Consider the following 26,519-nt stretch of genomic DNA (forward strand, 5'->3'; position numbering starts at 1 on the left):
CCAATTCGGCGGGCACCCAAGGAACCGTGAGCGGTAGACGAGGGTGCTCCGTGCGGGGTTCTGAGAGGACCACGGAGGGGCACAAACTCAACCGTGCAGGAGGAGCAGGGGTTATCGGTGAGGGCTTCCTGGAGGAAGTGACAGACTTTCATTAAGTGTTTTCTACCAGCTGTGGTGGTTTTACCATAAAGCACCAGCGCGGGCCGGTCACAGAAAGCCCTCAGAAGCTAGCGTCCCCGTGCCCGGGAACACAAGGGAGCAGGTGCCTCGCGAAGGCGGGTGGGGACGCGCCCGGGGGGAGCCTCACCCTCCTGGTGATGTCATACACCAAGATGGCCCCACTGGCGCCCCTGAAGTACAAGCGGCAGACGCTGTGGTACTTCTCCTGGCCGGCCGTGTCCCAGATCTCCAGTTTCACAGCCACGGCGCCCAACTCCAGCTCCTTCGTGAAGAACGCACCTGGAACAGAAGCCCAGGGACAGCTTCGCCCACAGGATGGGGTCTCCCCCCACACCCAGCTCGGGCCGGGCCGTCGTGAGCCCTGGGCCCAGAGAGACAGCTGGCCGAATCACCGTCGGGAAGGCCGAGCAATCCCCTCTCCCGGAAGACGGCGGCTTCCACAAAAGGAAAAGCGTTACAAGTTGCCCTGGACCCTTCGCAGATTCCGCAGAGGCTCTGGGCGGGAAGATGGGCTCTTGGGGCCCGAGGACAAAGTCCTCCGGACAGCGTGACGTGGAAGGACCTCTGGGCCTGGGCCTCCCCACATCTGGGGACCTCTGACAACCAGGGGTCCAGCACGTCCCAGTGGGCTTCCAGCGATGCAGCTGAGCCCCGGGGACCTCTAGAACCGTCCGCACCCCCGCCCCACCGGCCGCTCAGTGACCAGACCAACCTGGCCGAGAGGTGCTCACGACCACATCAGTCGTCCCCCAAGTCCCTCCTGCCTCCCACTGACCTTCTGGCCTCATCGACGCCTCTCCCTGCCGACCTCCCTTCCCTGAGGGCCCCGCTCGGCATCGTTCCTCTGGCCGCCCGGGTGTCTGCCGAGGTCTTCAGACAACAATCAGCCTTCAAGGGCTTCTGCTGCGTCCCCCCCTCCTTCCCGAGGACGGGTCTCTAGCAGCCAACCTGTGCTCCTCACACACACACACACACACACACCCCTGATGGCACAGGTGGACTTCTGTGTTCTCACCTGTCACCCTGGAGCCAGTGAGCAGGGACCTATATTCATTCCCATCCCTGCTTAATAGTTACATGCAGTGAAGGACCTACCTGCCCCAAACCTTTCATTCTGCGCACTGGGAAATCTGCCTCCCGTTGGACTTTTAACTCTGAGCTTTACTTGCCGAAGCGGTGAGGTTTTAAAATAGTTGTTTAGCGGGGTGGCTCAGTCAGTTAAGCGTCCAACTCTTGATTTTGGCTCTGTTCGTGATCTCAGGGCTCGTGGGATCAAGCCCCACATCAGGCTCTGTGCTGACAGCACGGAGCCTGCTTGGGATTCTCCCCCCGCCCCTCACGAAATAAATAAACTTTATAAGTAAGTAAATAAAATTGGTGACACCAAGGTGTTCTGCTGTGTCCTCTCCAGAACTGGAGGGAGGGGCTGGGAGGGGCCGGGGAAGCCGTGTCCAGAGCAGGGAGGAGGCTCTAGGCAGAGCTGCTGGCCTGCCCAGACCCCAGGCCGGGTTTCGGACCCGTTAGGGGATACTGGCAAACACAACCGCGTGTTTGATATTAAAACTGTCACTGCCAGGCCAAGTGCATCCGTTCCCAGAGCTGCCATATTAATTACCACTAACTGGGTAGCTCAGAACAACAGATGTTCATTCTTCCCACCCTGGAGGCCAGAGGTCTAAAATCAAGCTGGCACCGGGGTTGGCCCCTTCTGGAATCTCTGAGAATTGTTTCCTTGCCTCTCTCCTGGCTTTTGGCAGTTGCTGGCACCTACTGGCATTCCCCAGCTTGGAGACACGTCACCCCATCTCTGCCTGTGTCTCCACAGGGCCCTCCCTCTGTGACTCTGTGCTCGCTCCCTCTCTCCTGTTCTCTCTCTCTCCTCTTCTTATGAGCACATCTCTCACCGATTCAGGGCCGGCCCCAAATCCAGGATGATCCCATCCCAACATCCTTAACTAATCACGGCTGCAAACACCCTTTTTCCAAACAAGGCCACATTCACAGGCCCTGGGGATTGGGATGTGGATTTATCTTTTGGGGGAAATGCAACCCGCTACGGACACTGGAAAAGGGATGGGTCTGGGCTGAGGTTTTCAGTGCAACGCGGGTAGAGTTCTCTCACACGACAACCTAGTTTGGGGTGGCTCCTAACAGAACCCACCAATGGGCGTCCTCTGCCCGCACAGCCTGCATTGCCCTGCGTGTCCACAAACCTGAAGTCAGATCAACTTCCGAGGTGTTGTGCCTGGATGTTTGTGTCCCCTCCCAAAATTCATAGGTGAAGTCCTAACCCACAAAGAGACGGTATTAGGAGGTAGGGCCTTTGGGAGGTGATCAGGGCTAGAACAGGTCATGAGGGTGGGGCCCCCATGGTAGGATCATGACCTTGTGAGAAGAGATCCAGAAGGCTTGATCTCTCCCTCCTTCCCCCTCTCCCTCTCCCTCTCCCTTCCCTCCCTCTCTCCCTCCCTCCTATGCAAGCACAGAGAAAGGCTACATGAGCACACAGCAAGATAGCAGCCAGACGGCAGGTACCCACAAGCCCAGAGAAGAGGCTCCAAAACAGAACCTACCGGCCTACACGCTGACCTCAGACGCCAGCCTCCAGGAGGGTGAGAATAAATCGCTGCTGTGTAAGCCACCCCGTGGGTGGTGTTTGTTATGGCAGCCTGAGCAGCTACTGCTCTGGGTGGAACAAAGCTGCAGCCTATTTCCATAGTAGGACGAAGGGCTCCCAGCCCTCACGGGGCTATTGCCAGGATGGAACGTGATGTAAGCAGACCCCACAGCCAGCTTCCCCAGGGGCCTCTCAGATCTGCCTACTCTTCAGCAGGCCTAGCTCCTTATCTTTTCTTTCTCCACTTTGTTTTTTGTTTTTTTTTTGAATGTTTATTTGTTTTTGAAGGAGAGAGAGAGAGACACAGCACGAGCAGGGGAGGGGCAGAGAGAGAGGGAGACACAGAATCTAAAATGGGCTCCAGCCTCCGAGCTGTCAGCACAGAGCCCGATGCGGGGCTCGAACTCACAAACCGTGAGATCATGACCTGAGCCGAAGTCGGACGCTAGACCGACTGGGCCCCCCAGGCGCCCCTTCCTTCTCCACTTTGTAAAAGATGGCTCCCGGTTGAGCTTAAATCCATGTGCAACCCCAACCAATTTGCAAGGAGGGTTTCAGTCCAAGTGATGACCAGGCACGAATAACTGGATACTTGCAGAGACCAGAACCTTATCTGCCCCGGAGAGAGACACAAGCTCCGTTGGGGCCCCAGGAATGGAATCCAGAGCAACCTGCCAGTCCTGGGCCCCAGGGACCCCTGGGTTCCAACCAGGAAGAGCCCACATTAATCACTTGTTCAGAAACCCACGGACCGCATTGTCTATATTATCACAGCTAAAGCCAAAAAGTGATTGAAAAGTAAACTTCCAGGGAATCCAGACCGACTTGGAGATTTTGCCTGAAATGATATTAGCAACAAGGTGGGGGGCTGGGGGGTGGAATCAGGCCAAAACCCAGGGGACTTTCAGTTTCTCGAACACACTGGCACATTTTCACGGGCCTTGGATGGACTGAGCCGGGGCGCCTGCACAGTGACTATCCTGGCCCTGTCAGGGCACAATCCAGGCCCCCTCCCCCACCTCCTCCTCCTTGGGCTGGTCCCACCGAAGACCTCAACACAGGTGCCCCAGAGCCAAGGACGCTTCCGGCCACGCCCCTCGGCCACGCCCCTCGGCCACGCCCCAGCCTCAGCTGCACGCCCTCTGTGGGGGGGGGGCTCCCGGAAGCTGGTGCCCTGAACAGCCCCCATCTGCGCGCCCGGCTTGTAAGGTATCGCCCCAGATTAAAAAGCGTCTCTACAAACGTTGACATAAGGGACGTGGTTGTGATCGCTTTCCTTCTAATGTCAACAAACAGCTGACTCACTCCTCTGAGCCTCTTCGTGGCGTTTGCCTTTTTCATAAACATCATCATCGGAGCCCCGGTTGAAGGAGAAATGGATGCCTTCTCGGGGCCACCAGGGTTCAGCAGCGACAGTGGAGAACGCTTGCCGCCTTTCCCTTCCCGCCAGAGGCACTGCTACCCGCGGGCGAATACGCCCACAACCACTAGATGTCAGCATTTCTCGGGGAAATGGGCCCGAGTCCCCAGGCTTGGGCCAGTTGGGACTCCAGGATGAGGGGTCGCTCTGTGGGGACCCCGGTGGGGTCTTCGGGAGCTCTCTGTGGTTCAAGCCCCCCAGCCACAGCACTCCCACTTGGAGCCTCCACCTCCCCAATAAGCTCTCCCCTGAAGTGGGACCCGGGCCTCGCAGGTAGGTGGCTGGGGGTGGCTGGGGTGGCCAGGAGAACCAGGGCTTTTCTGGTCTCCCCTCAGCAGGCTGCCACCCTCGCAGGAGACTATGCTCACTTGGGATTCCCACTCTGGCTCTGCTTCGGGGACATGAGTCTGTCTGTCCCAGTTACCGCTCTGGCTCCAGAATCCCCTGGTTGGAAGGATGGGGGTCTTGCCCTGAGACAGCTAGAACACCGTCCTGACTCAGGCACCTTTCCGGAGGGCGGTACCCAGAGCCTGTGCCATCCTCTGCGTTCAGGTCACTGCACGCGATCGCCAACAGATCCAGACCCCCTGGGGGGACCCAGGGACCCCGGCCCTCCTGGAGTAAAGTATCTTGAAGCCAGCATGCTTGGAAGGCAGCAGCACCCTGGACAAGCCAGCCCCTGGTCCCACCCTGCTCTCTGCAGTGCGGGCATGGGTGATGACCTTAGTCACAAGATGGTGATCGGTGCCTAAAGTCTTAAGCCCGCCTTGCAGGGAGAGCCCACCACAGGGGGGCGTTTATATCCCCCCCCACCCCCACCCCACACAGATGACGATGTCAAGACGAGACAACAAGCCGTTTACCCACGTGTTGGTCACTCAGGTCAGACTTATTGAAAGTTTCCTCCAGGCCAATCACCCCCCCACCCCCCAGCACACACTACCTCTGTCATTGTCCCAGCTACCTGCCTGGGAGGAGGAGAGCCCCTCACTCTCGCCCTGGGGCTCTGCTCCTCCCGCACCCTCTCCAGAACAAAAGCCAGTTCTCTTGTTAAAGCCAGCGGTGTGTGACAAGAAAGGCAAGCCCCTGCCTTCAGAAGGATTTTGTACAACACGGACTGCATTTACGTACACCACAGGAAGGATCGTCTCCACTTCCTCGTCTGAAAAGTGGGAATATCGACTTTTATAGTAATACATATTGATGTAGTAATTATAATAGCATAGTGACTATGCTTCGCGGGATGCGAAGGAGGCCGACAGCCCGGCAGGTGCTCCAAAGCCCCCTACCCTTGAGAGGTAGGGTAACCTATGTCACCTCTTCAAGAAGTGCAGTGAGAGGGTCTTCCCTCCCTGCCACCCCGCCCCCTGCCCCCCACCCCCACAACCCAGGCCAGGCTGGTAAACCGAGTCTGGGCCGAAAGGGAGCCATTCTCCTGTAAGCCACCCCAGGGGGACAGCGTCAGCGGGAGGGAACCCAGGCAGGGTGAGAGACCAGCTCGTCCGGTGGGTGTGTGGCAGGGCCTAGGGGGCCTTCCTCTGGGCTCCCCCCTCCACCAGGTACAATCCCGCTCACCAACCCCTGGGGACCTGAGGCCCTGACCCCGAATCTCCACCCCCTGCAGACTCCTGCTTTGCTGAAACCCGACCGCCTTCTGGATTCCACATGTGTCTGACCAGCACAGGCCTCGTCCCCTCCCTGCGGTGCTGGGCACGACCCGGGCCTCTGGGGGGAGCGTGGGAAGTGCCCGCACCCGAGCCATCGGCCCTGGCTTCTCCTCTAGCGGACTAAGGAAGGGTGTGCTGTCCCATGTCACTTACATCCCACGGTGGGCAGGATGCTCTTGAAGTCATTCTTCACGTACCGGAGAGCCAAGCTGGACTTGCCCACAGAGCTACTTCCCAAGAGGACCAGCTTGAACACGCGGGGCTGGCCCGGGGCAGCCCCGGGGCAGGGGACACTTCCAGCCTGCGCCATGCCCTGCAAAGAGACAGCATTTGCAGGAGGTTGAATGAATGAGTCGGAGGCAGCCTGGGTCGATACCCCTGCCCCCCCCGTCTCCCCATCTGTAGAGTGGGGTGAGCAGTACCCGGGTGACAGGTCTGTTGTGAGGAACTAGGTTGGGGGTCGTGTTTGGGAAGGGTACGGACAGTGCCCAGCAGGACCCATAGTTATCATAGGGGCTTACTGTCCTCAATCCATTCTTCTCACTTTAAAAAAAAACATTACTTAGGGGCGCCCGGGTGGCTCAGTCGGTTAAGCATCCGACTTCGACTCAGGTCATGATCTCACAGTCCGTCAGTTCGAGCCCCGCGTGGGGCTCTGTGCTGACCACTCAGAGCCTGGAGCTGCTTCAGATTCTGTGTCTCCCTCTTTCTCTGCCCTTCCCCTGCTCTCGCTCTGTCTCTCTCTCAAAAATAAACATTAAAAAAAATTTAACAAAAACAATAAATAATTTTTAAAGACCCATTACTTATTCCAAAAAGTATCTGAAACACCCGAGAGGCAACGTACTGTCTCTGTGACTCACGGGTTCAAGTTGGTGTTTCAGAATTATCCACCTAAAGAAAAAGTTGGTGTCTCAAGGAACTCGACGTTTTGGTCCTTCCCACTGTGTCTAAAGCCTCAGCACCCAGAGAGATATGCCGTGGAGGAAAACAGCTCTGTGATCAAAACAAATTTGGGCAAACCGCGCGTATCTTTTCCGTATAGAAAACGTCGGGCACCTGCCACAGTAGAATGGAGACCGTCCTCGCGCACCGTGCTGCATTTGCACACTGAGCTATGGCCAGTCTTGCTTCACTCACGTCCCCAAACCCCCTCCCGCCAAAGATTGGTTCGAAGCCAATCCCAGACGCCTCGTTGTTTCATCCGCAAATCTCAGTACATGTACGGGGAATCTTTTTCTCTTTGTAATTCATTTGTTCAAGAGATCAGAGTGTCCTGCGACTTTCCAGTCTGGGTTTGGCTGTTTGCTTCCGCTGTGGTTACTGAGTGTGTCCCGTGAATGCTGTGTTTCCTAGAGCTGGGTGCTTCCGAACAGAGATCTGATCAGATACAGGCCATCTCTTGGCCAGGATGCTTCGTGAGTGAACCTTGCATTTCCTCAGAAGGCAAGTAGTGGCCAAGCGCTGTCGCGGTGATGTTAGGGGTCACTGAAGACGTTGCCAGACCCTCTGTTTCACGAGGAGCTACAGACTGGTGGCATTCCAAGGTCACCACTTTGTCTCCGTGTATTATCCGGGGCGCTTCTAGGAAGAAACCTTCTTCTAAAAAAAATATAGACTGCCACCCCTGGCAGGCAGTCTTAGGAACATCTCTGCTCCCTCCTTAACATGGTGGGGAGGAGGGAGACCCCCAAGGGTTATGGGAAGGGAGGAAGGGAAGGAATTTTGAAGAAGAGGAAAAGCATGTCAAAGTCTCAGCACAAACCGGGCTGGGTCTGAAATACTAACCAGGCTGTTCTAAGCAGAAGTGATGGGGCGGGGGGGGGGGGGGGGGGGGTCGGTTATGGGTCTGGAGAGAAGGGTTCACTGGTGCTCCTGCCCCTTGGGGACAGGGGACCGTGGGAGGCATGTGAAGTGCCATCTTCTACGGGACTCACGAGTCTCTCCATCAAGTATGATGCTTACAGAGTCAACGTAGAATGTTTCAGAGAAGGTTTAGAAAAATAAAGCGTTTCAAGTTTTCCACCCATGGTTTTTGTGTTTTTGTTTTCGCTTTTGTTTTTTTAAGTTCCCCAAGTGACCCCGGTGTCTGCCAAGGCTGAGAACCGCTGCTGTCATTTTTATCTTTTCTCTTCGGGGCTGGGGGCAGGGCAGCACGCGCAGTAGGTGCCTCATGAACACCCGAGGAATGAGTAGCCGTGTACCATCCAAACACACAGGAAGGGGCAAATGACCCATCGAAGCACCAGTGTTTCGAAATGCCTGCCTCGACTGAGCACAATTTCTTAGGACTTGAAGCAGGACGCGAGCGACTTGGCCGGGAGCAGGCTCTCCGTGGAGAATCAGCCGGGGGTGGGTTCGGGCTACAGTGGCCTGGACGGCAGCCCAGCCCCGCCCACTCCTGCCGCCTCACACCCAGACACACGGCAGCCCCTCGAGGGTCCCGGGAGGGTCCGTCCTCCTCTCCGAGAGCCCTCCGCCCATGCAGTTCCTTCCGCAGATTTCTGACCCATCGGTCTAAACTCAATTAGGCTAAGCCCATTAGGTCTAAACCCATCAGTCGAAGACTAAACTCAAAGCCAACACAAAATAAACATGAACAAAATAGGAGAGACGCTGAAACGTCAGCCGGGCCCCCCAGGAATAAAATCTGTAGCTTGATTCCAACTCTGCAAGCCATGTGGCAAATCAGAGCCCAGGATTCTGAATGGAATCACCACAAAAGGTAACAAAATGATATTGTCTCAAAGTTCAGATATTTCCGGAGACTGACTATGCATCCACTCTGCTGTCAGATAAACTGGGGGCTTTGCTTCTGGTAAAGCTGCTACATTTGCTCAGGGCTCGCTGTCCCAGCTGAAGCAGACCTCTGTCCTGCCTCAGCAGCCACCCCTGATCACATCCAGTCCCCACCAACAGCAGGTAAATAAAACAGATAAAAGTCTCTTCCATCATGTGGCCTTCAGTCCCCTGTCCCTTTTCTAGCTTGAATTAATCTCAGTTTGTAACTCTGCCTTAACTCAAAGAATTATTTTTTAACAACTTCACTCTCTTGCTGGACTAGAACTTCTTTTTTTTTTAATTCTTTTAAAAAAATTTTTAATGTTTTTATTTATTTTTGAGAGAGAGAGCACAAGCGGGAGAGGGGCAGAGAGAGAGGGAGATACAGAATCCGAAGCAGGCTCCAGGCCCTGAGCTGTCAGCACAGAGCCCGACGTGGGGCTCGAACTCATGAACTGCAAGATCATGACCTGAGCCAGAGTCAGACACTTAACCAGCTGAGCCACCCAGGTGCCCTACTGGACTGGAACTTCCGAGATGCACTTGATATAATTATTTTATTAATACCTTTTCGCGTGCGCCAGGCTGTAACCTCTCATGAGAGCAAGGACTGTGTTCGTTGATCGTATAGTAGGTGCTCAATAAATACCTCATGGACAAGGGTTCGGCAAGAAGCCGTATTGGACAGACGCGCTGTTTACACTGCACAGTTTGCTCGGCCGGCCAAACCCCAGGCAGCCTGCCAAGTGGTGACCTGGGGTATCTACAAAAGGTAGAAAAAGATCCATACGAGGGGCTCAGCCCCGAGGGGCCAAGAAAAGCTGACTGTTACTTGCTTCACGGTCACCCTGCACAGGTACTCGGACGAGGCTGTGATAGGAGGAGCAGCCAAGCCTAAGGAAGAGGCCAGCTCCACGGAGGGGCAGGGCGGACGTGCCCACACGCCCCTGACCGGCTCAGGCTGCATAGAGCGTCCCACTGAAGCTGAGCCGGAAGTCTCGGGGGGTTCCTGGCGTTACCCCCACCTTACAGAGAGGCCCAGCAGCTTTTCTAAGACAGAGACACAGAATTCGAAGCCGGAGCGGGCCGTGTTCACACTCACCCTGGGTTCCCTGGGCACTGGTATGGTGTCAGCCACTTGCAGAGGGTGCCAGCACGTGCTTCCCACTTCGAGAACAGTGGTGCAGGGGCGCCCGGGGCAGGGGGGCGGGGTGGTTCAGTTGGTTAAGCATCCGACTCTTGATTTCGGCTCAGGTCATGATCTCACCGTCTGTGAGTTTGAGCCCCGCACCGGGCTCTGCACTGACAGTGTGGAACTGCTTGGAGCTCTCTCTCTCTCTCCCTCTCTCTCTCCCTCTCGCTCTGCCCCTTCCCCGCTCACTCCCTCTCTCAAAATAAATAAAATAAACATTAAAAAAAAAAAAACAAAAAACGGTGGTGCACTGAGCCTGCCCAAGGGAGCCACCAGCCCCGACTCACTGAGGACAGTAGCTGAGGACAGCTCAATAGCAAACCCTCTGAAAAACAGAGCAGGATGGTGGTCACCAAGGGCTGGGGGCAGGCAATGGGAAGATGTCCGCTCAAAGGGTACGAACTTCCGGCTACAAGGTTATCAAGGGCTGGGCATCCGATGCACGGCGCGGAGGTCCTAGCTACTGATACTGTGTCGTATACTCGCAAGTCACCCTCGTAGATCTTCACTGTTCTCAGTGCCAAAAAGAAACAGTAATTGTGAGACAGGACAAGATGGCACCTAACACCGTGCTGGGCATCCTGTCGCAATCTATAAATGTATCAAATCAACGGGGTGCCCGCCTTAAACCCACCCGGGTGTCAGATGTCAATTACACCCCAACAAAGCTGGAAAAAAGAAACACTTTTAAGGATGCAACTTCCAAGCTTTCTGCATCACTCCCCAGCTAACACCTCGCTTCTAACCGGAAGGACTTAAGGCTCCTGCTTAGAAGCAGGTCTCCCATTGATTTGTACTGGAATTTTGCACGGAGAAAGTTCTAACACACCTACGGCAACGCCTTCTCGAGTATGTAAAGATACCCCTTCAAGTTTGCCTTGCTATTTATGCGCTCAGATTAATAAAGCTCTTAAGTCTAAAAAATCTTCAGCCCCAAACATGTCCTCATGAATCAAAACAGGTGGAATATGAATGAATACACCATTACCACGATATCACGTTCCAGCATCTTACTCCTTTGGTGGTGATACATCGCTTTGTTTAAAAATAGTATTTCACGGGACGCCTGGGTGACTCAGTTGGTTAAGCGTCTGACTCTTGGTTTCGGCTCAGATCATGATCTCATGGTTGATGAGTTGGAGCCCCCCATTGGGTAGTGCTTGGGATTCTCTCTCTCTCTCTCTCTCTCTCTCTCTCTCTGTCTCTGCCCCTCCCCTGCTCACTCTATCAAAATAAATAAATAAAAACTTAAAAAATAAAAAATAAATAAAATAGTATTTCACCATCAATATAAACACATCATTGTCAATAGGAAAAGAATTAAATCCCCCATAATCCTACATCCTTAAATATAACCAGGAGTGCCATTTGCCTATTGTCTTCTTGTCTTTCTTTTCTACAAATCTTAAAAACAAGCCAACCAAAACCCATAGTTTTAACATGAAATCATGTATCCTCCCCTTAAACAAAGCAATATGTATTAAAAGAAGCTTTTCACATTGCTGCATATGTTCTATATGCATTCAGCATACAGACATTTAATGACCCACAGAACACTCTCACAGCTTTTCCACTTGGCTGAACCATTTCCCAACTGCGAGATCTTTTCTTGGGCAGAAGTGTTTTCTCTGTAATGAATAAGGCTGCAGAAAGCACTTTCGTGTCTACGTTTCTGTGTGATTATACGTTGTAAGTTTCCAATAGTCATAGACTGGAACCCTCTGTTCAGAGAGAAAATTAAAACTATGACTTCTGACCGAGCCTTTAGAATTTAATCAAGATGGGGTTATTTGAAGTCCTCCTAAACACAAAGATGTTCTCAGGAATGAAATATTCATGATTAGGGTGAAGAGACACTCTCTACGCTTGTCTCCTTTCCACAAAAGGGAAAAAGAAAGGGTTGCAAACCCAAGCTAGTCCTTTTTCGGGGTGGGAGAGGGCATTTGGGGGAAGGGTCTGATTTGCTGAGTCTGTCGTGCAGGACGTCACCGTGTGTGTCATCCCTGCCCCAGCGTGTAAAAAACACAGGGATTTCGTGCTGGTTATGCCGACGCCAGTCTGTGCTAACTGGGCACCTAGGTCATCTGAAATGGGTCCCTTCAAGGGCTCCTCTCATCAGCAGTTTCTGATGAACGCCTGTCTAGGATTTTCCCAAAGAGCCACTATTTAATTTTTTTAATCTTTATTTATTTTTGAGAGACAGAGTGAGAGCAGGGGAGAAGAAGAGAGAGAGGGAGACACAGAATGCAAAGCAGGCTCCAGGCTCCGAGCTGTCGGCATAGAGCCGGATGCGGGGCTCGAACTCAAAAACTGTGAGATCGTGGCTTGAGCTGAAGTCAGACACTCAACCAACTGAGCCATCCAGGCGCCCTTCAAAGGGTCCCTGTTTAGAGAGGAGGCCCCTTCTGGGAGCCTGACCTCGCCGGCCACGGGGATCCAAACACTTCTGGTCGTCAGAAGAACAAACTCCTCACCTGGCACTTTGCCCTTTGGATACGTGCCCGAGGACAAAGTCACAGACACACTCACACACGTGCATACGTGTGCACACACAAACACACACCGAAATTCACAGACACACACAGACACAAGCATCGCACACGCACACACACACTCACACTCTACAAAGCACACAGAAGTGAAAACAATGACTCACGTGTGCCCCAGGCCTGGTCACCCCTGGGAAGCCTGACGGCTTGTCATCACCGGTCCCCCTTCTCCGTCCTCTGGCCTGGGGAAAGGTTTGCTTCCCTCACCAGGCGGCTGGGACAGTGGGAGGTGGGAGGGCTGGGAGGGGCAGAGGTCCTGCTCCAACAGAAAACAGGTCAGAACAGCAGCCCGGGGCCCAGCCCCACCCCGCCTCCAGCTCCAAAGTCAACCTTCCTCCTCCCTTCCCGGGAGGATCCCAGGGCAAAGTCCACCAGGGTCCCTGTCACCTGGGGTGGGGGCAGGGCGGGCCAGATATAAAGCCTCTGCAGGTGTGAGCTGTCATTCAACGCAGGGGAGCTGGGGGAAGCTCTAGGCTTTGTTCTCTGTCCCTCCTTTCAGGGCTGAGGATCCCCTGGTCCTTCCTGGGGGCTGCAGGTTCTCTGTTGCTCTCAAAACTTCAAGCTCAGGGAATAAAGGGTTGTATTTTGGTCCAATGAACTTATTCCTGCCACAAACAGCTGGAAGCCACCTCCTGTGGGGCCCTGCCCCCGAACCAGAGGCAAGCCAGGGGGGGCTGGTCCTGGGGTCAGACAACCAGATCCTGGTACTACAGTGGGGGTAGGGGGCGGTGAGGGGCTGTGTTTCTCTAACGCCCCCTCCCAGCTTTGTCACCCTTCAGCCCGACTGCTCCTCCCAGAGGACGAGAAGACCCGGCCACGGGAGGGACGGATGGAAGGGGGCTCCCATCCCAGTAAGCTGCCAGGAGACATTCCCCACGCCCCGTGGGGTGCTGGGATCTTGTTGGAGGGGGTTCGTCTATGCCAGGCTCCTGCTGTCAGGCCCTCACACCGCCCCTTCAGGACCAGCTTCTTTCTGGTGTGCCCACACCGCCCCGGGGCAGGGGGATCCTTCCTCCACACAATCGTTTCCTTGGGGATGTGGCCACCTCCCAGGATCCCACCAACAAGCGTGGCTGGGCCCTGCCACTTTGGAGACCCAGGAGCTCTCCCTGCCTGTGAATGGCACCTTCACACCCCCCCCCCACACCCCTGCAGACCAGTAACCAAAGGTCGGGGGGAGGATGTGCCGTTCCGCCTATATAACCATACGGGGGGGGGGGGGTCCAGTTTTGAAACTGACGACGATGCTTTTCTTCTCTTTTTTAACAGGGATGGGCTTGTCCCCATTTACGGTGAAGTATCCACCTTCCTGCAGGTGGGGGGAAGGGGGCACAGAATGAGAGAGCGTTGTAAATCCCAGTTTTACGGCAGGAATGCAGAGACAAGGTCATTGATCAGCAGCATCCTACCTCCAAAAAGGGAGTTTTGTGCCTGAGGTCTGACAATAGTTTTCAAAGCCAGGCCCTCACCACAGAAGAGGTTTTGGGAATCCGTTCAGCCCCCATGTGACTATCCAGCTGCCCGGAGGTTCTGTTACTGAGGGCCCCAAGTGGCCGGCTCAGGGCCCGTGTCTTCGTCCCAGGCTCTGTGACAGACGGCCACCAGCATGTTTATCATCTCTTGGTGTCCGCGGGTCCGGGGTGTGCGCACAGCCGACTGGGTCCTCTGCTGAGGGTCTCCCAGGCTGCAGTCACGGTGTCGGCTCAGCCGCAGGCTTTCTGGAGCCCGGGGTCCTTTCCGAGCCAGTTGTGGGCAGAACTCAGCTCCTTGCTGTTGTGTTCCTGCTGGCGGTCAGCCAGGACCCGTCTCAGCTCTTACGGTCCACCTGCTGGCCCTGGTCACGTGGCCCCCTCCCAGGCCCTGTCACACATGCCAGCTTGCTTTTGCCAGGGCAGCAGGAGAGTCTCTCTGACTTCCAGACCCTCTTTTAAAGGGTTCGCCTGATTAGGTGAGGCCCACCAGGCACATCTTCCTTTCCGTTAACGCAAAGTCAACTGATAAGGGACCTTAATTACATCTGCAAAAAACCCTTCATCTTTGCCATGTAACATCACCTGACTCAGGAGGGACAGCCATCCTATCGACAGCCCTGGGCATCCTCAGGGGGAAGGGATTATACGGGGTGTGGACACCATGGGCCGATAGTCTAGAATCCTGCCTACCCCAGTGCCTGAGCTAAGGCCCACACAGGGGGGCACACCTTGCCCAGCTGACCCAGAGTAAATCTACCCATTAGCACACTGCTGGCGGACCGTGGGAAATCAGGCAAAAACGGCAAAGTCATTCACTTCTGTGACACCGTTAATATCATCTTGATGGAGCTGTATAACTTGTGAGCTCTCTCTCTTGGCATTTTATCAACTTTCCTGCACGCGCATCAGCAGAGGGAATCTTTGCCATGCCGCGGAATCGGGCCATACGTACGTACAAGCATCCACATTCGCAGGCGTATACAGTAAATCCTTGGTTTGCGAGCATAACTCGTTCCGGAAACACACTTGTCATGCAAAGCGAATTTCAAGAACCATTGGCTCAGGGGTGATCATGTGACATTCGGCATCACGTACTGCTCGGGTCGCAAGACCACTCGTTTATCAGGTTAAAATTTATTAGAAACGTTTGCCCGTCCCGCGGAAGTCTTACAGAACAGGTAATTTGCAATCCAAGGTCTTACTGTGTTCCCCTTTGGAAAGAAATACAAAATCATAGAATCTGGAAGCCGGAAGGGCCCCTGGGGATTATCTGGTCTGAGCCCCCAGCTAGTGTCTGAAGACCGTCTGTAACACCCCCGCCAACCGATTCTTCAGACTCTGCTCGGCCATCTGCAGTGACCGGGGATTTTCTGCTTCCCGAGGCAGCCCCTACATGTGGGTTCTTTCGCATCCAAACCAGCCTTCTGTAACGTCCCACCAGTTTGCCTTCCTGGGGTCACGTGGCGAACGCCTGACCCACCGCCACAGAAACATCTCTGAGATTTTGGAAGCACTTATCAGGGCTCGTCGCAGACACTGCCAATGACCTGCCCAGCACCCCCCACCCCGCCCCCAATCCTTGTGTAGAGGCCACCGGTGTGGCCCAGACTGTTACCACATCTCTCCAGGAGACGCGCCCAGTGACCCCGCTGTGGGGGTTTGTGGGGAAGAGGTGCGTCCCCTTCCTTCTTGGGCTTCCTGTAGTTAAGGATCAGACCCAGTGTGCTAGATGGCTGAGGTACGGGTCTTCCAGAATGTTCTTATCTCCTAAGGCCTCTGAGATAAGCAGAAACGGCCGTCTGCCTTGCCTCCAAACCTTCACCCTTGCTTATCTCAATGGAAAATTCCGGCAGGGATTTCTGAACACCGAGTGAAATTCCTCAGCTCAGCAATCAGTTCGGTGCCGGGCTCACTTCCAGGCTGGGCCGAGCAGAGCGGAGCAAAGAAGCAAAGTCCGGCCCGAGGCACCCAGGACCCCACAGGCCGGGACAGGGGCCTGCCCGCTGAGAGGCGGCCTCCCCAGGTTCGGACAAGGTGCTAACAGAGCAGTGGGTGGGAGCAGAAGAGGCAGGCTCCCCCGGCCAGACGGAAGGGGAAGGGTCAAGATAGACCCTTCAGGGAGGTGACACCGGACTCACCGAAGAGGGACCAGAAACTCGCCCAACGGCAAGAAGGGGAAGGGCCTTCTGACGGGGAGCGGTTGGGTAGCGACGGACACCGTCCTCCTCCCTAGTCCGTGACCCCTCCCCTCATTCTGCTGCTCTCCGCTGGCTAAACGCTCCCAGGGCCTTTAGCACTGCTGTTCCTTCCACCTGGAAATTTCTCCTCCCAGACGGACACACTTCAGGCCATGTTCGCTTCCTGTGGCCGTTGTAACAAACGACCATACACTGGGTGGCTTAAAACAACACAGACTTAATGAACTCTTTTATAGTTCTGGAGCTTAGAAGTCGAAATTAAGGAGTTCGCAGAGGTGTTTCCTCCCAGAGCCTCTGAGGGAGGATCTGTCCCCGGGCTTTCTCCTGACTTGCGGTGGCTGCTGGCAGCCCTCGGGGTCCCTTGGCTGCATCAGGCCCGTCCCTGCCTCGTCCTCACAGGGCCTCCTCTGTGGGCCTCCTTTTCTCACGAAGACACTGGCCTTGGATTTAGGACCCACCGCTTAATCCAGGATGACCTCGTCTCCAGATCCCTAACTCAATGACGTCTGCAAAAACTCTTTTGCCAAATAGTGTCACAGTCGCGTGTACCATAGGTTAAGACATGGGCACATCTTTCAGGGGACCACACAATTCAGCCCACAACAGGGCCTGCTCTCATAGCCCCCTCCCCACAACTCTTTCTCTAACCGACCTACCCAAGCACTCCCTGCCCCTCGGCCTTGCGGTATTTTTCTCCATGACACAGCGGCTCACATGTTTTATATTTTCCTTATTGTCTACTGCTGTCTCCCTGACTACACTGTAAATTCCTAAGGGCAGGATTTTTTAACCGCTCTGTTCACTGTTGTAACTTCAGGGCCTAGAACAAGTCTGGCACATAACAGTCACCAGGTAAGTGTTGGTTGAACCAATCTTTGCATGTAAGCGTTTAGAGAAAATTCTGTACCCACGATTTCAGGATACTCCTGGATCGAACCCGTTCATCCATGAACCTAATATGAAGAATTCCTTGATTAGAAGGAAGGATTTCTGAAGACAGGAAGACCTACCTTTAAAGTCAAAACTAACATCACACTTAATGGAAAAGCAGCAGGAGTATTTTAATTAAATACAGAAGACCAAACAAGTATCCCCTGTATTAATTTTCCTTTTATTATTATTTTCCATGACATTAAATTCCCTTGGTCACACATTATGATAGTAAAACCAAAACACCACACACACACACACACACACACACACACACACACACAAAACAAGACAGAAAGAAATAATTAATATAAGAAAGAAGGATGGATGTCATTATTTACCGATAATTTTATACTTAGAAAATCCAAAAGGACATCGGCTATAATATTATTAAGGATAGACTTTTAGAAAGTAACCAGATAAAAATGAATCAAAGTACCAAACATTAACTGATGAGAGACACAGAAGACCAGATACGTGAAGACACTTCATATGTTCCCAGAGAGTCAGCATCATACGTTGACACTTCCTCTAACCCAGCTTAATTTAATCCAACACGAGCTACCATTTCCTTGGCATGCTTGATGAAAGCATAGGGCAATCTGCCTGTCAAACATCGACTGTTGGGGGCCGGCTTAAGAACCTATGCCTCATGTCTTGTCTCAGTGGAATAACATGTTTTAACTTTCAAGCACACCACTTATAAATAAATGTTCTGAGCACAGTCCATGATGGGGGGAAACTCATTAGCATGAACACATTCCCCATCCTTCCCACCACACACCTTCTAAAAGGGATTCTGGCTTCGCTTTCTCTGCTTGCTCCCCAGTCCCTGCCTTCCACGGGACTTTTTCTCCTGGCTGCCTGATTCCCAGCCTTACGGGGCTGACTTGGGAGCGCAAGTGAAGAGGGATAGAGCTGGAGAAGAGGGAAAGGGGGTACAGACCCCCAAGAACAAAGTGGGCAAGCCTGTCTGCATGTTCATGTTTCATGTGCATGTACTGAAAGCAGTAGACAGAGTTGAGTCTTAACATTTTTCTCCTCTCTGCCTTCTAATTTAGAGTATCTGGTCCATTTACCTTTAATGTAATTAAGGATATGGTTCTATTTCAGTCTACCATCTTGATGTTCATTTTCCATTTGTTCCCTCTATTCTTTGTTCCTTTGTTCTTTTTTTCCATCTCTGTGGAGTGCATCAAGCACTTGTCGTATTCCATCTCTCTCTTTTACTGATTTCTTAAGTATATTTTATTATAGGGGCACCTGGGGGGCCCAGTCGGTCTAGCGTCCGACTTCGGCTGAGGTCATGATCTTGCGTTCATTGAGTTTGAGCCCCACATCGGGCTCTGGGCTGACATCTCAGAGCCTGGAGCCTGCTTCAGATTCTGTGTCTCCCTCTCTCTCTGCTCCTCCCCTGCTCATGCTCTGTCTCTCAAAAATGAATAAACATTTTTAAAAAGTATATTATATTATAATTTTAAGTTATCTGATTTCCATGAGGTACTTTTTTTTTTTATAATTTCTGAATCTCTTCTGAAATTCACACTTCTTTGCCTATTATATGGTCTCTCTTTCCATACGGATTCTTGACCATATTTGTCAGAGTGTTTTAAACTTTTTGTGCACAAATTCCAACATCTGGTTTGTTTGTGAGTCTGTCTCTATTGATTGGTTGTTTTGTTTGTTTTTCTCTTAACCATGGGTCTCATTTCCTTTACCCTTGAAGAGTGTTGACCTGTTTTCAGCAGCCAGTTCAATTACTGGTGGATCACCACGAACCTGTGGGAATTTTGCTTCACACCTGGTTGGGGTGGGACCTATTTTGATTTGCCATGGATCCTAGGGTGAATATTAGTCCTGGCACATAGCCTTGGCTCCTAAACTGAGGCCCTTCTGGGGTCTCAATGGAAAGCCTAAGGTGTCTACCAAGCTCTTCTATGTGGCAGAACATGAACTCCACACCCTGTCTCCCCTACAGTGGGCAGGAGCTGAGGCCCTGTCAGCTCTTCACGCCCTACAGGTGACACTTGCCACCAAGCTTCTTACAGTCTTACCTGTGTGTGTGCACCATTGAGACATCAGCTAAGGATTTCAGGACAATCAAGATGCAGTATTTGGGGGCTCTCTCCTCTGTGGCCCCCTTCTCTTTAAGATTTCATCCCTCTCCCCAACAACAGCAGAATACATGTTCTCCTCAAGCTCCCGAGGAACACTCACCAAGACAGACCACGTCCTGAGTCATCAAACACACTTTCACAAACCTAAAAGAATAGAAATCATACAGTGTCTGCTCTCAGTTCAACAAAATTAACCTAGAAATCAGTAATAGAAAGATAACTGGAAAATCCCCAAATACATGGAGATTCAACAACATACTTCCAAATAACGCAGGAGGCAAAGAAGAAATCTAACAGGAAACTTTAAAATGTTTTGAGCTAAATGAAAATGAAAATACAACTTATCGAAATTGGCTAGATGCAGCAAAAGCAGCACTCAGAGGGAAATAGATAGCAGTGAACGCACTAGTAGAAAAGAAGAAAGATGTAAAATCAATCATCCAAGCCTCCACCCTGGGAAACTAGAAAAAGAAGAACAAGTTAACTCCAAAGTAAGCAGAAGAAAAGAAAGAATAAGAATTAGAGGAGATGTCAATGTAACTGAAAACAGGAAATCAACAGAGAAAATCAAAGAAACCAAAAACCAGTTCTTTGAGAAGATCAATAAATTAATAAGCCACTAGCCAGGCTAAGAAAAAAAAAAGAGGGAGGAAACAAATTATTAATACTGGAAATGAAAGAGGACATCACTACTGGCTCATGGACAATAAAAGGATAATGAAGGAATACTGTGAGCAACTCCATACCCACAACGTGATAACCTGGATGACACGGACCAGTTCCTGGAAAGACACAATCCGCCAAAACTCACGCAAGAAGAAATCATCTGAATAGTCTTATGTCTATCAAAGAAATTGAATCAGTAATTAATAACCTTCCAAAACAGAAAGCACCAGGTCTGGATGCGTTCACTGGTGAATTCTACCAAACATTGAAAGAAGAGATCAAACCAGTTCTCTACAATCTTCTCCAGAGGACAGAGGTAGAGGGAATACTTCTTAACTCATTCTATGAGGCCAGCATTACCTTAATACCAAAACCAGACAAAGACATTATAAGAAAAGAAAACTACAGAGGGTGGTTCAGTTGGTTAAGCGTCCAACTTCGGCTTGGGTCATGATCTCGCGGTTCATGAGTTCGAGCCCTGCATCAGGCTCTGCACTGACAGCTCAGAGCCTGGAGCCTGCTTTGCATTCTGTGTCTCCCTCTCTCTCTGCCCTCCTCCGCTCTCTCTCTCAAAAATAAATAAACATTAAAAAAAAAGAAAACTAGAGATCAATATCTCTCATGAACAGACACAAAAGTCCTCAACAAATATTGTCAAATCAAATTCAACAATGTATAAAAAGAATTATTCATGACGACCAAGTGGGATTTAACCTGCATATGCAAGGCTAGTTTAACATTCAAAAATCAGTTAATGTGATCCATTACATTTAGAGGCTGAAACAGAAAAATCACAGGGTCGAGTCGGTAGATGCAGAAAAAGCATTTACAAAACCCAACACCCTTTCATGACAAAGACTCTCAGTACACTAAGATTTTCCCCCTTATTTTCTAGCCATTCTTGGCAGCCTGAACTGCATTCTCTGACTCTTCAGACCTGTAAGTTCTAGTTGCCCTGCCCTGAGCACGTGGGGAGGCCCTCAGAGGGAAGTCGTGTCAACACGATCTCATGCAGAACAGGTCCCTTCCTTCAAGGGCCAAGTCACCCCCGCTTCTTCATCCCACACCAGGCTCTGTGCTGGGTCTTGCACATTCCCAGTCCTTCACTGCTCACAACCTCCCGTGCTCTGGACCCAGCTTTATTCATCTTTTACAGTTGTAGGAACCGAGGCTCAGAGAAGTCAATGACCTACTGTGAATCCCACAACCTGCAAAGGACAGAGCAGGCTCCGAACTCACATCTGTCAGATGCCAAGGCCATGGCCTGACCCTCCCTCTGTGCTGGTTGACCGGCACTTTCTTCTCTCCATCAGGGAGGGCAAGGCAGCGGCCAGGCGGGCCCTCTAAAGAGAGTAGTGCTGGACGTTCCAGCTGCAGGGGTGAGAGGTGAGAGCCCATCCCTCTGGGTGCTCCCCCCAAACCTGTCTTATCAGCAAAGCAGGAGGAGGGAGTTGCTGGGAGGTGAGGAACCCTGGACCAGCTGCTGGCTGGGGAGGCGACGTCCAGAGCGGGGCCCCCGTCTGGCGCTGGTGTGGCCGTCGCTCTGGAGACTCTATACCACCAGCTTAGCCCCTCCTTCCCCGGCTGCAGGGTCCCCAGTCCCTGCCCAGGGGTAGGCACAAGGCCGCCATGTTGTCAGCTCTTCGGCCGTAGGGACTGACAGGGATTTCAGTGGTGGGGGGATCCTGGCAGTAGGTCTCATGGGGGCTCGGCTGAAGTGATTCAGGACTTGCTGCAGCTCCAGGGACCAAATTATAATCTGCCGCCCCTCTAGAGTCCCACCACTGTCCTTCTGTTCCTTCTTTCTGTCCACTTTCTTGGTCTCTGCTCTTGTGGCCAAGTGCCCACAAGAAAACATGATCGTCCTAGTTAGTCACGTGGAACTAACAAGTGACATAGTGAGTGTGTGCTCGTGTTACAACCGTTATCTCTGTGGGGTAAACTCCGTGCCCCTGTCAGCTGGGGCCCAGGAGAGATGGGGGTGCCTCCCAGCATGATCCATGCATCACGCGGGGCCAAGCTCTGAAGGACTTGGGCTCGGTCCGCTGTTCCATGTCGGGTGATTATCCTCTCAGAGACCCCTCGTTGGGTTCAGCTCTGCACTAGTTTCCTGGGGCTGATGTAACAAATCACCATGGACTGGGGGCTTAAAACAAGAGAAATGTGTTGCCCCACAATCCTGGAGGCCCGGAAATCAAGGTGTCCATAAGACTGGTTCCTTCCAGAAGCTCTGAGAGGGAATCTGTTCCACGCTTCTCTCCTAGTTTCTGGTGGTTCCTGGCAACCCCTGGTTCTCCTAGGACACAAATTTGGGGGGATGCTCGTCAACCTAGTACTAACACTTAGCGTCCAAAGACCTCCTCTTGGTTCAGGAACCCCCGAAGGACTGGGCCTGAACAAACGCCCAGTTCGCTTTTCGCAGAGACAGACCTCCCCAAAAGCATGTTGGCCGAGCTTCTCGTGAAGATTTATGACGCCCACGGTGTTACGAGTTGGACTGCGTCTCTCCCAGAATTCATACGCTGAAGCTCATGCCCAGTACCTCCGTATGAGACCTCATTTGGACATAGAGGCCAAAGAGCGGTAATCGGGTTAAAGTGAGGTCATCACAGTGGGACCTAGCCCAGTACAACAGGTGTCCTTACAAAAAGGGAAAGTTAGGCCGAGATGGAGGAAACGCTTCTAGAAGCCAGAGGACGCCAAGGATTCCACCAGAAGCCAGGGAGGGGCAGGGGACCGATGCTTCCCCACTGTCTCCAATGTATTTTGAAAACATTCTTTTGGCTGCAAGTTACGAAGTTAACTGAAGCTACCAGGAATAGAAGGGATTTTATTAGACATCTACTGAGGTTGCTCATCAAAGCCCAGAGCAGGGGCTTGGAATCCACATCTCTGCCCCTCTGTGCTCACAGCAGCCCTCAGATCTGGGATGGACGAGAGACCAGTCCTGCCCGGCTGCCAATCACCCCGCAAACTCCCCAAACTCCCATCCCCATGAGCCATCGATGGTGGGGGACGCTAGGGGAGGCAGATGGGGTATGGGGAACGTGAACAAACGTCTGAGCAAAAGGGGGTTCCTTGTGCGCAGGACAGACAGTCCTCAGGGCGATGGCTGTTATTCGAATGATTATCACGTAATTATTATTACTCGTGCGGTGCATGGCCTACAAACTCCAAAACATGACAACCAGTCTGGTTTTATATTGTTTCAACTTCTCAGGGCAAATGTACCTAAAATGCATTCTGATCCCAGACAGGAAAGACACCCGTAGCTGTTGCGGAAGCTGCTCGTGCATCCCTGCAAATTCCACGGGTTGAAACCCCGCGCCCCCATCCCTCCCCACCCCCACCATCTGATGGCATTCAGAAGCAGGGCCTTTGGGGGCAGATTAGGCACGAGGGCGAGGGCGAGGGTAAGTCCTGGCGAATAAGATTAGTGCCCTTGTAAAAGAAACCCCGGAGAGACTCCCCCGCCCCTTGCACCACTGAGGACACAGCAAGTCTCTGAACCGGGAAGCAGGCCTCCACCAGACACGGAATCCGCCAGCACCTTGATCTTGGACTCCACAGCTTCCAGATCTGTGGGAAATGAAGGTGCTGCTCTGCTATAGCAGCCCGAAGGGACTAAGACAGCCACAGAAAGCTCCAGGTGGGGCACCCGGCGTGGGGGCTGAGTCACTCTGCGGCAGCCTTGCCGGGCAGGCAGGGCCCTTGACCCACGTCTTGTCCAACAGACCCTGGGCTCTGTTAGCTCCGAAAGTGGGCTCCGTGAATTCTAGACCCATGTGATATGATCCTAGGACCAGCGTTGCTCGGCCAGCTGCGTTTGGAAGGACCGCTCCCTGCAATCCCTTCTTGGGGAGTCAATGAACCATCCCATTTGCCCGAGGAGTCCCCTGGGGGAGCTGTGCACCACCCCCCCGTTCACCTTTACTTCGACCCGCATTTCCCAAAGTTACTGGACCCTAAGTGCATCTTTCGTGAACTGCCTATTATGTGCCCTGGGACTAGTGGTAAGGAAGCACATGTTGGGGGAACCCACCCGACCTGGTGCCAGCGCCTCCTTGAGGTGCTCCTGGACATGTATCCCTCCCTGAGGCTTCTTGTGCCCCTTAGGCCCCAGCACTAAAAACGTCCTTGCTCGTGCTGCACGAGTGCCCTGCACCCATGCCTGCTGCCCTCCCAGCAGCCACGCCACTCAGCTTCTTCGCATCACCAAGCCCCCTCCCCCACTTGCCCTTCTGGACACTCTGTCGATGGCCCACATAAATTTACTCCCAGAACGAGACCAAACCCCCAAGAGCAGTCTGACCAACACAGAATGGAGTGAGCACGTCATTTCTTTTGCACAAGAGGTCTGCAAACTTGTCCTTCATTAAGTATTTATCAAAAACCTTCCCGTGCCCCCCGGAACTGTGCCAGAGAGCCCTGCAGCCACACAGAAATGCCCTCGAGGAGCCTACTGTGGATTGAAAAGGCCAAAGGAAATTTCGCAGAAGTAAATCATAATATAAATTCCATCACTCGCAACAGCAATACAAGGAATGTTGCCATGACAGTAGATGGTGAGCCCCTGAGAGCATGAAGGGCAGTCAGAGTCGCCCAGAGCACTCAGTGCCCCCCCCCCGACCCCCACCCCGGGCCAGAAGCGCAGAATGCACTGGAAGAAACGCTGTTTGGAAGCCAGGCAAGGGAAGGCAGGTACCTGATCCCCTTCCAGGCCTTTCTTCCTCTCCAGGTTTGCTGTGAAGAAGTCTTCTCCTAAGGACCGCGGCCCGAGTAGATGGTTATCCTGCCCAGAACACGGCCGGATGCAGAAGACCCCATCCCAGGGGGCAGAACTGGAAACAGAGGCTGGGGTAAGATTCCACAGCGGGAGGCTCTGTAATTACACCAGGACTGGTAACTGTAAAAGCCCCAATAGCCACAGGAGGCACCACCATCCACAGTGACAAAGATGGTCTTCAAGGATGCCGGGAAAGGCTTTGCTTCCCTTGGGACTCCACCGAAGGAGGCCACCCCTCTGCCTCATTCCCGGACGACCTTCAGAACATAGTTATTGAACTGGTCTGTGAACAGCTGCATGGTGGGTAAATAGGGAAAAAAAAAAAAGAAAAAGACCTAGCAGAGTTAAACGGCCATGTGAGTGAATGAATGAAAGACACGTGTCCTTCAGGAACTGAAATAATTTGAGTCCCGGCCTGCTGATGGTTTCCCCCACAATGCACTCATCGACCACCCAGAAAGGCAAAAGCAAGCTCTTGCCCAAGACTGGGAAGCAGAAAGTTATTGATGTATCCTGCTTGCACACGCGTGTGCACACACACACCCACGGGGGTTCACACAAGCTTACCTGCGGATGTGTGGTCTGAGTTGTCTCTTTCTCGCTCGCCTCTCTTGGGCACTGACATGGCTCTGGGCCTGGTCTGGAGGGTGGTCCTCCTTCCTGGGATCAGCTCTGGCCGGTCCCTCGGCCCAGTCCCTGCCCTTCTCACCCCTCCTCTCCTCCCCAAGACCAGGGTCCCTCCTTCCTCTTGGGAGCTGTGTGTCATTTCTGCCCCATCAGGGCAGCCAGGGGCCTTGGTCAATAGCTAAGGTCTGGTGCTGAGCCAGGATCCTGAGTCCCCTTCTCAGAGTGACAGGCCTGGTGTTTCCGGAGAGGACAGAGATGGTTGTGGGGGAGAAACAAGAATTTTCCCTCTACCCTTCTGCATTCCTTGGCTGAGAGCCCTGCAATACAAGACAGAATAACAAGAGAAACACAAACGGAAATTGACTAAGACGCATCCATGGGAGACACCCAGAAAAGAGTGGCTCAAGCCACTGGCTGAAATGCCATCTTCAACTAGAGACAAAAGGCAGAAAGGCGCGGGGGCCCGGTTACGGGGAGGTTACCAGGAAAAGCACAGTAAACCAGGATAAGCTTGTGCAGATTTGAGTGGCGCCTTGTGCCCTGATCAGAGTTTCTTGTGGTTTAGAGTCTCTTCTCTTTCTGGTAGAGAGGGAGCCACCCCCACACCCAGAGCTGTCCTGTGTACATGCAAATTTCTCTTACAAAGGAGCAACTGCTACCCTGTTTTCTGCGCTTCTCCTGTGTCTACTGTTTCTTAAAATAATCGGCTCAGAATAACCCTCATGCCAGAGAAGCATTTGGGGGATGGCAGAAGTTGCTACCCTTCACAGCCTGACGCTCTTGTCCTTAGGGCGGGGAAATCGGGGCCGTGAGGCCCAGGTCACAGCAAGGCAGCCACGCACAGCTTCCCTGCCTGGGTCTTCCTCGGCTTCAGCTTCTTCCCGTGGGAGTAAATCACACCCATCCACAAAGCAGGAGTCCCTTCCTGATGGTCCAGTGAGAAGCTGCGTTGGAGCAGGGTGGCGACGTACTCGACTCATGCCTCAACTCCTTTTGCTGACTTGAGAGGCACCGAGGACAGGAACTGGGTCTCACTCGTTTCTCTTCTCTCCCGTGCACACAGTAGGTTCTCTGCTGCACCTGCGTCATGGGCCCTGGGCTCCCCCGGACAGTCTGCAGGGCTGGCTACTTCGGCGATCATTGTTCCGAGGCCCCTGTCTCGCGCTGTGGATTGCATTTTACTAGGAGTCAGGAAGACGTTTCCTAGGAAGAAAACCGTATCATCTTTGTTCTGCTCGAAACAAAGCCGAATTTTATCGGCTGTTCTTTGGGGAAATGGATGTAAAGAATTCACCTTGAGCACAGGATGCAAATGAG

The 26,519-nt window shown here is 52.8% G+C and overlaps 1 protein-coding gene across 2 annotated transcripts in view; it reads right to left on the reverse strand.

Annotated features, from left to right (window-relative positions):
• Positions 1-26,457, reverse strand: part of RAB17 (RAB17, member RAS oncogene family) — a 29,724-nt gene extending 3,267 nt beyond the window's left edge. Inside the window, exons 1-4 of one of the 2 annotated variants that reach the window (XM_086720028.1) lie at positions 25,143-26,457; positions 24,495-24,630; positions 6,038-6,197; positions 308-459 (exon numbers count right to left, since the gene is read on the reverse strand). In XM_086720028.1, coding sequence (XP_086576154.1) covers positions 308-459; positions 6,038-6,194 — 309 coding nt within the window. In that variant the 5' untranslated portion in view covers positions 6,195-6,197; positions 24,495-24,630; positions 25,143-26,457. Of the gene's footprint in view, positions 1-307; positions 460-6,037; positions 6,198-12,513; positions 12,730-24,494; positions 24,631-25,142 lie in introns of those variants that run through there. The other variant, XM_086720027.1, reaches the window with a different exon arrangement.
• Positions 26,458-26,519: the final 62 nt, after the last annotated feature.

The sequence above is a fragment of the Puma concolor genome, chromosome C1 (assembly GCF_028749965.1).
Source record: "Puma concolor isolate L17-30 chromosome C1, mPumCon1.1.hap2, whole genome shotgun sequence".
NCBI classification, from domain to species: domain Eukaryota; kingdom Metazoa; phylum Chordata; class Mammalia; order Carnivora; family Felidae; genus Puma; species Puma concolor.